This window comes from Phaethon aethereus, assembly GCF_964289735.1.
Source record: "Phaethon aethereus genome assembly, chromosome: 10".
Taxonomy (NCBI): Eukaryota; Metazoa; Chordata; class Aves; order Phaethontiformes; family Phaethontidae; genus Phaethon; species Phaethon aethereus.
This window is the reverse complement of record NC_138586.1, coordinates 16,339,704-16,352,102: the sequence shown is the minus strand read 5'-3', so window position 1 is coordinate 16,352,102 and position 12,399 is coordinate 16,339,704. Positions and strand designations below refer to the sequence as shown.

Below are 12,399 nucleotides of genomic sequence, written 5' to 3'. Positions count from 1 at the left end.
GTAAATGCCACAGTTCTCAGCTCACAGGCGATCTCTAGGAAACACCCTCGGAGTGGATTTTTGCGCCCTGGGGGCATGGAAGACCCAGGCGGCCTGGCCGTGCGGCACAGTCGGGTTTCCTTGCTTTGCCCAGGCCTTGCTCGGCCCGGAGTCGGGGCGTCCGCGCCTGCGCACGCTTTGCATTCCTTGACACCACTTTGTCGTGCACGGGTTCCTCAAGCTTTGAGGTTAAACACGTGGAAAGTGGAAATTACCCCAGGCCCGCGACGGCCCCACGCTCTGCTTTCAGCCGGGAGGGCACGGGCCGGCCCCGGGGGCCGATGGTCCGCTTCTCCCTCCGCTGTCCCCCCGGAGACGAGCCCACCTCCCGGGGTCCACCCCGACCCCGTGGATTCTCGGTCCCGCGGGCGCGGCCACGCCCCCTTCCGCGAAAGTCCACGCCTCGTGGCGCCAAGTCACGCCCCTCCTCGGGAGCGGCCTGGCACCGCCCTCTCGTGACGCCATCAGCGGGCGCCGGGGGGCGGCGGGCGCCCCTGGCGGCGGCGGCGGGGTGAGCGGCGGCGACGATGGCGGCCGCCTCCGTGTGGAAGGGGCTGGTGGGACTCGGCCTCTTCGCCCTGGCCCACGCGGCCTTCTCGGCGGCGCAGCGTGAGTGAGCGGGCGGCGAGGGGGACCCGGACTGGCGGCGTCGCCCGAGGGGGGCTGCGGCGCGGGGAGGCCCGCCGGGCCCCGTCACCGCCGCCTGGCCGCCGGGGGAGCTGCGGGGCGGGGGCCGGGCCGGGCCGGGCCGGGCCGGGCCGCGGCCGCACCATCATCATCATCATCCCCCTGGGGAGCCCCCGCGGCGCCGCCAGCCCCGCCGGCTGGGCTGACCCTGCCCTTGCGGGCCGGGCTGCGGGGGGAGCGGAGCCGGCGCTCGGCGGGAACTTACCGGGAGGAGCGCGGGGCTTGCCCCGTGCAGGCGCCGCGGCAGCCGGGGCAGGGCGGGGACGGGACAGGACGGGAGGGCTGCCGGCCGCTGGGTCACGGCTTCATGCCTTGCATCTGCCGTCCCCGCTGCCGCCATTCTCCCGCCGGGCAGCGAGGAGCGGAGGCGGTGGCGGGCACTGCGCGGGGTCAGCCGCGCCGGCAGCGGCGGCGTCTCAAAGCAAGAGCGGGAGCAGCCCGGCTGCTTGGGGGTGGTCGGGACTGACACACGCCCAAGACCTACAGCAGCAGCATCTTGTGGGGGTCTGTGTTGCTGTTCCATTTGCTTGCACAGGGTGTTTGATGCGTGTGTGTGTCTCTGTCTTGTAGATCGTTCGTATATGAGATTAACAGAAAAGGAAGATGAAACATTGCCCATAGATGTAAGTTTAAGTTTTTACAGTGTTTGAAAGGCCTAATGCTGTGTGGGTAGTTTAGTCTCTCTCAATTGCTTTTTTTTTTTTAATGTGATAGACAAGAATAAAGGGTAAAGTGGTTTTTAAATTGCACTTTCATTTGAGCTTCCTCTGTCAAAAAGACCCGTATCTTCTATCCTAACTTCCTGTAGTGCGTTATATCTGTCAGAGAGAACAAGCCCCAGGTCCAGAGCTCTCTCTCCTTCTTCAGAACTACCCTGAAACATCTTGTCCAGGAATTCCCTGAACGCAGCTCAGAGAGCTTTTGCATTCATCTCCTTCTTTGCAGCATAAACATCCTCCTCCCTCTGGCTTTTGTTGGCTGACATTTGTTTATCCAGTGTGGCTGTGTGCCCATTTGATCCTAGCACAACCTGCTTCAGGAAGGGGGGGGGGGGTAATTTATTTTATTTGCTGTTTTTTTAAATTCCACTTCAATTATTATCTGTTCCGTTTTTGCTTAATCAGAAAGGTAAGGAGATCAAATACCCATGACAACCAGGCATGGCGTTTGGACTGAGCAGCAGCTGCCACCACTGCACAGCATGCGTTGGCAGCCAACTCATTTCTCGGAGAGAATATTAGATCCTTAAGCGCACAAGAACGCGGTGTTTTGTTTAAGGATCTTGCTGAGGAGCCGTGAGAATCAATTCAATTCGTGCAGCGCAGACTGGTTGTCAGACAGCTGAAGCTCTTCTCAGCTCTACCACTGTTTTGCTATGCTCCATAGGTGGGGTATTTAATCTTCCTGTGCCTCAGTTTCCCCACTGTTGAATTGCCCACCTCTGTAAAGCAGTGACCTTGGATGAAAAGTGCAAGAGGCACTGTTTGAAAGATGAGATTTTTTGGGGTGAATATTAAGTAATGTGTGTGTTGCATTGTGCTTCCCTCTGTTACAGATAGTTCTTCAGACTCTGTTAGCCTTTGCAGTTACCTGCTATGGGATAGTACATATCGCAGGAGAATTTAAAGACATGGATGCCACTTCAGAACTAAAAAATAAGTATGTTTTATTTCTTCTTTTCATAAACACCTGTATCTGGTACTCTCTGCACAAACTGAACGCTGTGAAATAGCTCACTCTTCAGCTCAGTTCTTCTTAAATGCATGTTGTAGACAGTAACACTGAGAGGAACAGTCACACCTGGGAAAGCCAACAATTTCTTGAATTTCAGAGAGAGTTAGGTAACCGGAACAAATTAGGTAAACTTCTTGCTTCTCCTCATCCAAAGTTCTGCCGTGCAGAGTTGGTAGAGGAATGAAATGTCTACGTGGGAAGTAAGACCTCAGCAGTCACAAACCACTGTCATGAGATGGCTCACCCTATGTTTGTCTTTACAAGAGTCTGAATTACTTGAATCTCACACTGAACTATTCAAGGCAGAATAATTGAAAGACTTTAAGAAAAGAAGGGATTTTGAATCGAGATTATGAAAAGGGTATGAAATTGGATGGCCACATGTGGCCTCGCTGGCCATTTCCAAAAACACGGGGGAGTATGAAAATATTGTTGTATTTCATAGCATTCGCCTAAAACCCTTAGCGTTAGGCACAGAAAGGGATGGAAAGCTGGACAGTAAATAGCGTCAAGGTATTAACACAAGTGACAGCTGAACTAAGGCTGGCACATTTGGTACGTGTGCATGCAGTGAGCCACAGGCCTGCCCCTGAGCTCAAGGAAGGAAGGTGAAGTTTGTTGGTGAGGTGGACAACCTCAGTGTATTGAGCAGTCGGTACTTTTCACGCTTGGCTTTCCATTTCCTCTGTGTTTTGGTTTAGGAAAATTAAAAAGCAAGGAAGAGTTTTGGATTCAAAACTTGTATTTCTGTGTCTGTAAAAGTTGGTATACCCTAGTCTGACTTCTAAAACCCCTGTTCTAAAAAGAGTATTAACGTTGACTTTTTACATTTATTTTGAAGGACATTTGACACATTAAGGAACCATCCATCTTTTTATGTATTTAATCATCGTGGTAGAGTATTGTTCCAGTCCCCAGACACAGTGAATTCTTCTTCAAACCAAGATGCTTTGTCATCCAGCTCGTCACTGAAATTTCGAAAACTTGAACCTCTGCGCCGCTAAGACTTTTACAGATTATAATAATAATAATCCAGGACACTGAGATGTAATATTCAAGTCGGGGATGTAAACACTTTTTTAATTTCTGGAGCAGTATTTATATTGATCTTCCAGACTTTATAAAGTATATATATATATATAAACTAAGGACCTTCTTTGTACACTGTTAATGAAAATGACTGAATTGTGAATTGGCAATGCAGTGTAAATTATTCTACAGTTATGCTGTGAAACACATCTTCAAATTTTCATACATTAAAACAAGTTGCAGCTGATTTAACTTCAGTTTAAACAAAAAGCAAGCTAGTTTTTACTGCAATTAATGCTCTTTGACAAGAGGGAATGTTTGAGTGTTATTTATTTTCTCAGTTTGCTTGCACTACAGTTTATGGAACTCCTTCAGAAATACTGTGTGCACTGCATCACTTAACAGCAGAAAAAGGGGTGGCATCTCCTGTTCCTAAGATGCCCAGGAGACCTGCACGGTGTAGGCACAGGAAGTCAAAAAGATTGCTTTCAGTTTTATTTTTTTACAAAAATAGTTGTGTGAAGGGTTTGTTGGGGTTTTTTTCTTCCTATTTTTTCATTATCACATTATTTCCTTGTTGCCCTCCTTTATTTAAATGTGAACTGTCCTACGTTGCCCCAAGTTGCCTGGGATGTTGCTGTAAATTTGGTGCCTGTGTGGGGGAGGCAGCTCACGTCTGATCGCATAGATAATCTGCCATGCTCAGCTTGTTTACCCACTGTATTTATGTTCTCTTTGGTTGTGAATACGGGAATGTTCATCAGATGGCTGAATGCTGTGTTGGCACCAGATACAAGTTCCCGAGCCATCTTCTTTGAGAAGTATTTAAGTATCAATAAGAAATACCCATTCTGTCAGTGGTCCAGGGGCTGGGTCTGTTTGCTGGCACCCGTACAGTACAGGTAATCAACCGGTCACAGTGCAGCTACCCCCTTTTCTGCCAACAGAGCCTTGCAGTTTGATTTCTCTTTTCCAGCTAAGCCCTTCGATGATTTATGATTACTGTCTTGATTTCATGTATTAGGACAGATGATACAGTCCTTAACTCTTACTGATGTCTAAATTCTGATCTCCCCTTAAGGGCTGAATCAATGCTAAAATTTCTCTTGGTCTGGCATTTCACCTACCTGACATAGAAAAGGGATGGTAGTTCGAGATAATGATGGGGCCAGCTAGAATTTTGCCTAGTCTGAGGATGTCCCACTGCCGCCGTGGAAACTCAGCCTTTTGTCCTAGCATCTGTTTTTATTTTGTAACTGTTAAGAACTGTCAAAGGCAAAAAGCTTAGCAAAAATACTGTGTAAAGCGAAGCCTCTTTTTCTAGCTCTGCCCATCCTATGGAGTGGGTGCCCCAGTGCTAGAGCAATATCCTTAGCTGCTGCTCTACAATCACTCTTGAGCATCTGGGTTTGCTTAGAAGGGGTTACTCTGCCAGCTGAAAGCATCTGAGCTGCCAGATTACCTCCTAAAGTGTCCCGGTTCCCCCCTAGCTCCTGCCAGCCACCGTCACCAAAGGCCTCAAAAATACCAAGTATCAGGCCCGCTCTACTGTGGACAGAGCTCTTTCCGTGGAGAAGAGGGCTGCTGCGCGGCAGCCGCTGCATGGGAGAAAGGGCTGAACGTCAGCCGGGTGACCTTGCGAGGCACAGAGGAATGACAGAATTAGTGGAGGGAGGGAGAAACAAGGCAGGAGGCCAGTAACCACTGTACCAGGCTGGTACTGCGACTGTGGTTGGCAGTGAGCCATTTGCAGAGGGTCTCTTAGAGCAGGGCTGCTCACCCTTAACGGCTAAGAAGCCCCATTTGTGCTACTGTAAGGCTACGTGGACCTGCCCAAGGTGAAAGCTGCTGCTGTGGGACAGGGCGAGTGGAGAACATCATCTTCGCAGAGTGGGTCCTGCTAGGAACACCCCGTTGGCTGCATCAGGTCTCTTCTCGTGACAAGTAGCCTTACTCTTCAGCAGAAATGGTTATATCACAAAGCTGTACAAATTATTTTTTCTTATTGATCTTGCAATGTCCAATAAAAATTGATATCCTTAAAGTGTTTGAGTGTTTATTTCTGACCACCCTGGAGCCTGCTGCAGCAAACCCCTGATGACTGAATATTTAAGTGACTGCCTCGCACTGACAAGAAGCAATTGCCTTAATTACGGCAGCTCTGTGTGAAAGTGCATGCCTGGCCTGGTGTTCACTGCTATGAGGTAAGATTAGTAGGGGTATCAAAATAGCATGCTAAAAGCAGCTAAACAAAGCATTTATGAGGGAAATGTCACCAGCCTGGGGATCTGTCTGCCTTTGAGATTCCTACTCAACATATCTGGCAGAGCTGAAATATTTTTCTGTCTTCCATTTAACCATAGTGAAGGCTTTTCTACCATGTGCTAATCCCCTGCCAACCCACGGGACAGGCTCTTGCAAGGTCTGGTGTTGCAACAGTCGCTGGGAGAAACAGCCTACTCACGGAGCTGGAGATAAGTCCAAGATTTTAACTGAGCAAGATCATTTTTCACTCCCTGTTCTGCTTTTCCATTGGGGGAGGTTAAAAAGTTAGCAAAGAACTAGAGTTTGCTTAACTATGGCATCCATCGTGATTGCACCAGACTCACCCTTCGTCTGCTTACCGCGCTGCTGCAGCTGTCTGCACCCAGCGCTCAACACGAGGGTGTAAAATACCCAATAATCGGTGTGTTAAGGAAGGGGCACTTCATCCAGCTCCCAAAGCTGCCTTGTGCTTACCTTGCAAAGGGCAGTTCTTCACCGATGAGCTTCCCTTCTTCAAAAGCAAAAGTTGTGCCAAGAGCTTCCTGGATTAGACCGAAGCGTTTCCAGCCTCGCCCAGTGCACGTTTACTGCCATCATGCCTTGAATTGCTTCGGCTACAGGACGTGATGTTTCTACTACATTAAATACTACAAAGAAACAAACAAACAAAACAAAAAACCAAAAACCCATGCTGATAATTTGCATTTGTTGCTGGAGCAGCAGGTTTAATCTGTGTTAATTTTGCTGTTTTTTTCTACTTCTCCTCACCAGCCGGTGAGAGTTCAGTGAGGAATTTTTGTTTAAAGCTAAGGAGGGCAGGAGTCGTTTGGCCCCTCACAAGGTGAGAAGATGGTGACCACCGTTTGTGGCAGAGATCTTTCACTGTTGCTGCCCTTTCCGAATCGGAGGCTGGGGTGGAAGAGCAGCTGGCAGACGTCCCTTTTCCTAGAGAGTTCGGCGAGGGCTGAACCGTAGCATCACTTGTGAAAAATAACTCCCCACCACCGACGTCTGGCAGTTGCGGAGGAGCTTTTGTGCTTCCCCTCCACACGCCGCAGGACGGAGGGTGCTGGAGCCACCGCTGCGGCGCAGGAAAGCCAAGTGCGGCTTTGAGACCCACGGGCGCTGCTTGTAAGGGGTGAGGCCGATGAGGCCTCTCCCCGCTGCTGCCGAGCGCTGCATTAAAAGAAAACCAGTGGCTAACGGCCATGCCCCGGCCCCTTGAGCCCCTGGAGAAAGCAGGGAACGGCGATTACTTTCTACTCTAAAATGATTTTTGGCCTCCTTATCGCTCACTTCCCATGCTCCGGCTTCCCTCGCCCTTCACCGTGCTGCAGCGGAGCTGCCCTTCGCGGTGACACTTCAGGGAGGACACGAGCTACGGGGACATCCTCCAGCTGGATACAGCCCTCGCCTCGAGAGCGGCACCATTTCTGCTCTTTTTTGGGGGTCACTTGCACCAAAGGGCAGCAGTTTTCCACCAGATGATTCAGAAAGGCTGAGGCTCACCCCACAGCGTCTGGGGCCACGGCATCGCCCCCGAGCTCCCCGTGGGATCCCCCCCGTCCCCCACACCCCCAGCCTCGGCGGGGCAGGGAAACTGCAGCTCGTTCGCAGTTCCCTGCTGCCCCAGCCGGGGCCTGCGCCGAGCTGGCAGGCTGCCTGCGCCGACGGGAAGGGTGAAGAAAGGCTATTTTGAACGTCAAACAAGCAGAAAAAAAACTTTGGTACCCGCTTTCCACAGCTGGCACCAGCAGCAAAGGAAAAACACTCCTTTGATTTGGCCTTGAGGTTCACCTTGAAGCCGTAATCACCTGGGGGAGAACCATGGCGGAAATAAATCTGGTATTCCGGCAGGTAAAAGCCTTTTAATCAGCCCCACATCGGTCTCAGTGATACAATGTCATTTCAAAACACTTCAGACTGCAACAAAAGCTACATCCTTAAAATGGCAGCTAATTAATTTTCCTGTCCTGCTAACTTAATCCTTTTTCCAGCCAAGAAAGGCAAACGGGAGTTCACGCAGCAGCGAGGCAGCCAGAGCCTGGCAGCGCGAGCAGGAACACGACCCCAGGGCTCTCTGGCCGGGGCCCAGGCCGTGCGGTGTCACGGTTTACCAGCCCATTTTCAAAGGAAGGGAGAAAAAAAAAAAAAAAAAGTTAAAAGGTGACATTTGGATTATCAAACCAACGGCTCATCTTATGCTGGTGGTCCCAGGGAACCCACAGACCCCCGCACAGACAGATGCAGCTATTTACTCCCAGCTCATGTCCCTGGTGTAACCCTTGCTGCCAGGCAGCGCAGCCGGCGCTGGCAGTGCCCTCCATGCCCGGGCTGGTGCTGGCTGAACCAGTTTCCCGGGGATTAGCTGGAGGTGCGCCGTGCTGCAGGAGGACTTCACTCTGGATTTAAAAAAAAAGAAGAAAAAAATTCCTCTCCTCCCCCAAGGCATTTCTGCTGCATATTTTAGAGCAGTTCAGGGCCAGCCACGCAAGGCCAGCGTTGACGTCCTCCGAGCCCCAGGCTGCTCCAGCATTCCCTGTCCCCAGGTCTCTCTGCAGCGCAGGATGCAGGACGAGCGCCTGGTGCACACAGCAAATGCTGAAGCAGCGATTTACTCCCCCGTCCCAGATGCAGAACCGCACAAAACACAACACTTGCATCAAAAAGCACTTTTGGAGGAGCCAGTTTGGCAGGCGCTCCAAGGAGAAGCTCGCTTCCCTGCATCCACGAGAAGCTGTCGCTGCCCGGGACGTTACTGAAGCCTCCAAGGCACCCGCAAGCCACAGCGAGGGCAACCCCACAGCAAGGCAGCACCTCCCCAGCACAACACAAAGCACACGGAGAGAAGGGGCCAAATAACCCTCCCTGCTGCTCCATGACCACCACGCAGCATCTGGTTTGCAGCCCCCGCGTCTCATACAGATCTCTGCCCGGGGACCTTGGTGACAGCAGCGCCATTTCAACCTAAAAGTTGCCACCACCACTTTGAAGCAGAAGCCGGCTGCTACTTCAATACCTGTTTGAAGACAGAAGCCTCAGATCACAAAGGGAAAGCCACAGCAGAGCAAGACCTACGTTCATCTCATGTGGGAGGGACCCACATACCTTAAGGGGTGCAACAGGGCTGGTTTATAAAGCCGGGTCTGCTGCGCCGCTGCCTTGGGTCGGTCAGGGCTGGCAGGAGAGGACAACCTCTGAAAGGGACAGGCAGACGTCTGCCCGCCCGGCACGATGTGAACAGTGGTCCGGGGAGGTGCGCAAGGTGTTCCCCTCTCTGCCCTTGCTTCTCACGCTTAAGCAGCAACTGCAGAGCTGGAAAAGGGCCAGAAACGGGGCTCAACCCCGCCACGTTCTGGGGAGCAGGGCACCGGCGCGCTCGGCGGGGATCAGTTCACGCGCAAGTTAAGACAAGAGCACTGGAAGAAGCCCAAGAGGTGAGTCACGACGTGTGCAGTTCCAGGAGGAGCAGAGTGGGTGTCCATCAGCACGATGGGCACCGCGACACCCCGCTCACAAGGCATCGACTCCGGCCGCGCGCCGAGCACGTGCGACGGCCACCCCAAGGACTCCGTCTTGGTGCAGGTTTCCACCTTTCTGAGAAGCTCCCCATCCGCAGGTCCGCAGCTGGGGATGAACAGGGCAAGGCTTTCATTGGCATCTTCAGCCTCTTACTGGTTTCCTATCGTGATGAGAGCAGCCCCTCTCGTTGCCTTGCTTTCACAGCCCCTTCTCACCTCAACAGAGCGGGCACACCAAGCCCAGGGGCGCAACACAGACCCTGGGAAGGGGAGCCCGCTCTGCTTACATCCATAGGGATGCAGGATTTGGCCACCTGGAACCCAGACAAAAAACAACTTCCAGCTGCCCCGCGAGGTCAGAGCCTCCTCAGGGTCCTGCTGTGTGAACTTCTGGAAAGAGGCATCGCTCAAACAGCCATCCCTCAACCTATTACCCAGCAACATTTTCCCATCTCAGCCCAGGCCGTGACTCACCAGCAATCACCTTTCCCCAGGGGAATTCACGGCCAGTTCCCCGGAGTCGCTCTCACCCGGTTTCACCTCCTGCAAGCCGCAGGGAGAGCCGCAGCAGCCGCTGAGCACCCTGCCCAGCACCTCGCGCCAGCACACCGAGCCCCTGCACGCCCTGCCTGCATCCAGCCCACGGCAAGACAAACGCTGCCGCTGCAGCGCAAGTGCCACGCGTTCGTATTCCTGTTTTCTAACAATACTCCCGCAGGAGGATTTGCTGAACGTGATGCACTTCAAACAGCCTCTTCCAGAGCTCATCAGTTTCCCACCGTCTCCTTTTCCACTAACGCTCATTTTGGACAGCAGCTTCTACGCTCTGCCCGCTTCTTGTTGGCAAAAGGTGAAGCCCTGAATGTGGGAACGCCGGGAAGAATTTAAAAATACACTTTTACATGGCTGAGAAAGCACAGGCACCGGAGCAGCTCAGGTCGGAAGCCACAACTCAACTTTAAAGAAGAGGCAGTAACACCATGAGCACCTATGGGCTCGGGCAACTTCTCTACAGCCTTCCCACCTCCCTCTTTCCGAGCTCCCATTTTTTTCCTGCCCCAGAAGCGCACTTCCAGCACAAGGCACCCACTTCAGCCACCTCTGCGTGGAAGCCAGCCATGGGGTGCCTGCGCCGTCCCCACCCCAGGCCAGACCCAGGCTGGCGGGTCAGAGAGCGCAGGGAGGAGCCCGCCGACACGCGCAAGAGCCCAGCAGCCAGCATGTTGTTTTGTGGTGGGATTTTCAGCACCAGGGAAATAATTCGGTGTACAAGACCAAATTAGGACATGGATTTTATAATCATCTTTGCTAGTGACACACTATATGACCTTGGGTAAGTCCCTCCATCCATCATTAAAGACTCTCTCAAAGGAGTGCCACAAGACTTTAATTAGCAGCCCTAAAAGTACTCGAGATAGTTTGTCTCTTCCAAAATAACCAACTGCAGATGAATTGGAACAACCTTATTTTCAAATTCTGCAAGCAACTGTGATCCGGGCTGCTCTCAGATCAGTCACTTCAACAACATAATCGAAGTTAAATGTGCCAGCTGTGCATGAAGGATTTTAATACATTGCAGGGACTGAAAAATAGCTTGAAGAACCAATGTTTTTTTTTCCATGGCTGGGATGTCACTGTCGAGCAGCTGCGTTATAATCATCTGCAATCAGCAAAATGCCTTTTTTTTTTTTTTTTTAATCACTTTTTAGTCTTGGGGAAGAAGGCTCATTTTTATTTCTGTCCTACTTAGGAAAGCACCCTTGAATCCTGAGGCACCCACTACCAAGAGATCAGGCAACTACTACAGCAACGCAGACTGATCAAAACACCTTCAACTGTCTACGATCAAACCCCAATTACACTGACAGGTTCCTAAGCTTTAAAAGTTGTGCTCAGACAGCAACTGCTCACTCTGCTATCACCACAACCTCAAGAAATACTACGTCCATTTCCACAAATTCAGAAAAAATCCAGCTCCAGTGGCCAGGAGGCAGTTGCCCGTCATCACGCATCCAAGACCCGGGACAGGTCCGGAGCAGAGTCGCTCCCCAGGGAACACCCGAGCGCAGTCCAGCATCCTTCCCTGCAAGGGCCACCTCTGCACAAGCAGACAGGTCGCAGCTGCAAGATGAAGCAAGAGGGGAAGTCTTCCAACTCCATCCTTTACGGAAGGCTGAACCTCTCTGACATATTCTACATATTAAATATTTACAAATAAAACTTCAACATTAAAATATGCAGGTACTTTGGAGAAAATGACAAGAAATAGGCCGACCACGCAAATAGAGCTTTGCCCTTGAAACTACCAAAATGCTTTGTAAACCTCTCCTCACTGTCCTGCGAGGCTGTATTTTACAAACGTGCACGCACCATGAGGATGCTTTGCAAATAGCTTTCCGTGCCTCCCACCAGCTGCTCAGCAGTGGCGAGTGGATCATTGGGATACAGCAAATTGCCAGAGGTGCCCAGTATTTTCAGGGACATTATGCACGACTGCTTGCATTAGAGGAGTGACAGTGATTGAGATGACAGCTAGCATATCTAAGTGCCAAGGACCCAGCTACTTCCACTGCTGTTGGAGCTGGTCCAGAAGTAGAAAATAGCTGTGAAATTCCCATTGCAGATGTGGAGATGAAACTTCCCCAAGCTCTCAAAAAAAACAAATATATCTCCAGCAAAAATCCGATTGGGGGTTTCCATTCCACTGCCTTTCCCCGGCCAAACTATTCTTTTGGACTTCATTGGAAATTGTTTAAGAGCCTTAGCTCAAGCTCAAAATCTTATGAAATATGCAGCTGCTTTGATAGCTTCTCAACTCATAGTAAAGGGTGATTTTGTTTTCTTTACATGGTGCCAGCAGTCACCATTCCTGGCAACCCCACATGGCTGCCAACTCAGGGAAGGCACACACAGCTATGTTCTTCCACTGCGTGTGAAAACACCCTGCAGTGAGTTTAGCACAAGGCTGTACCAACAGTTTAACTCCTTCCCTGATGCATTCTTCTTCTGAACTCTGAATCTGCTGCTGAAGTTACCAGATTTGCGCTCCCAGCCCTGAGAAGCATCTCATACGCTTTTACAACGAAGGCTCTGAAATGGACCAAAATTGAACCAGCTTTCACAG

At 51.3% G+C, this 12,399-nt stretch overlaps 1 protein-coding gene across 1 annotated transcript; it reads left to right on the top strand.

Annotated features, from left to right (window-relative positions):
• Positions 1-566: 566 nt before the first annotated feature.
• MMGT1 (membrane magnesium transporter 1) lies at positions 567-3,464 on the top strand (the record flags this gene model as incomplete). The annotated part of the gene is made up of 4 exons (XM_082004059.1): positions 567-648; positions 1,297-1,349; positions 2,282-2,385; positions 3,302-3,464. The coding sequence occupies 4 exons, from the start codon at positions 567-569 to the stop codon at positions 3,462-3,464; spliced, it is 402 nt and encodes a 133-aa protein (XP_081860185.1).
• Positions 3,465-12,399: the final 8,935 nt, after the last annotated feature.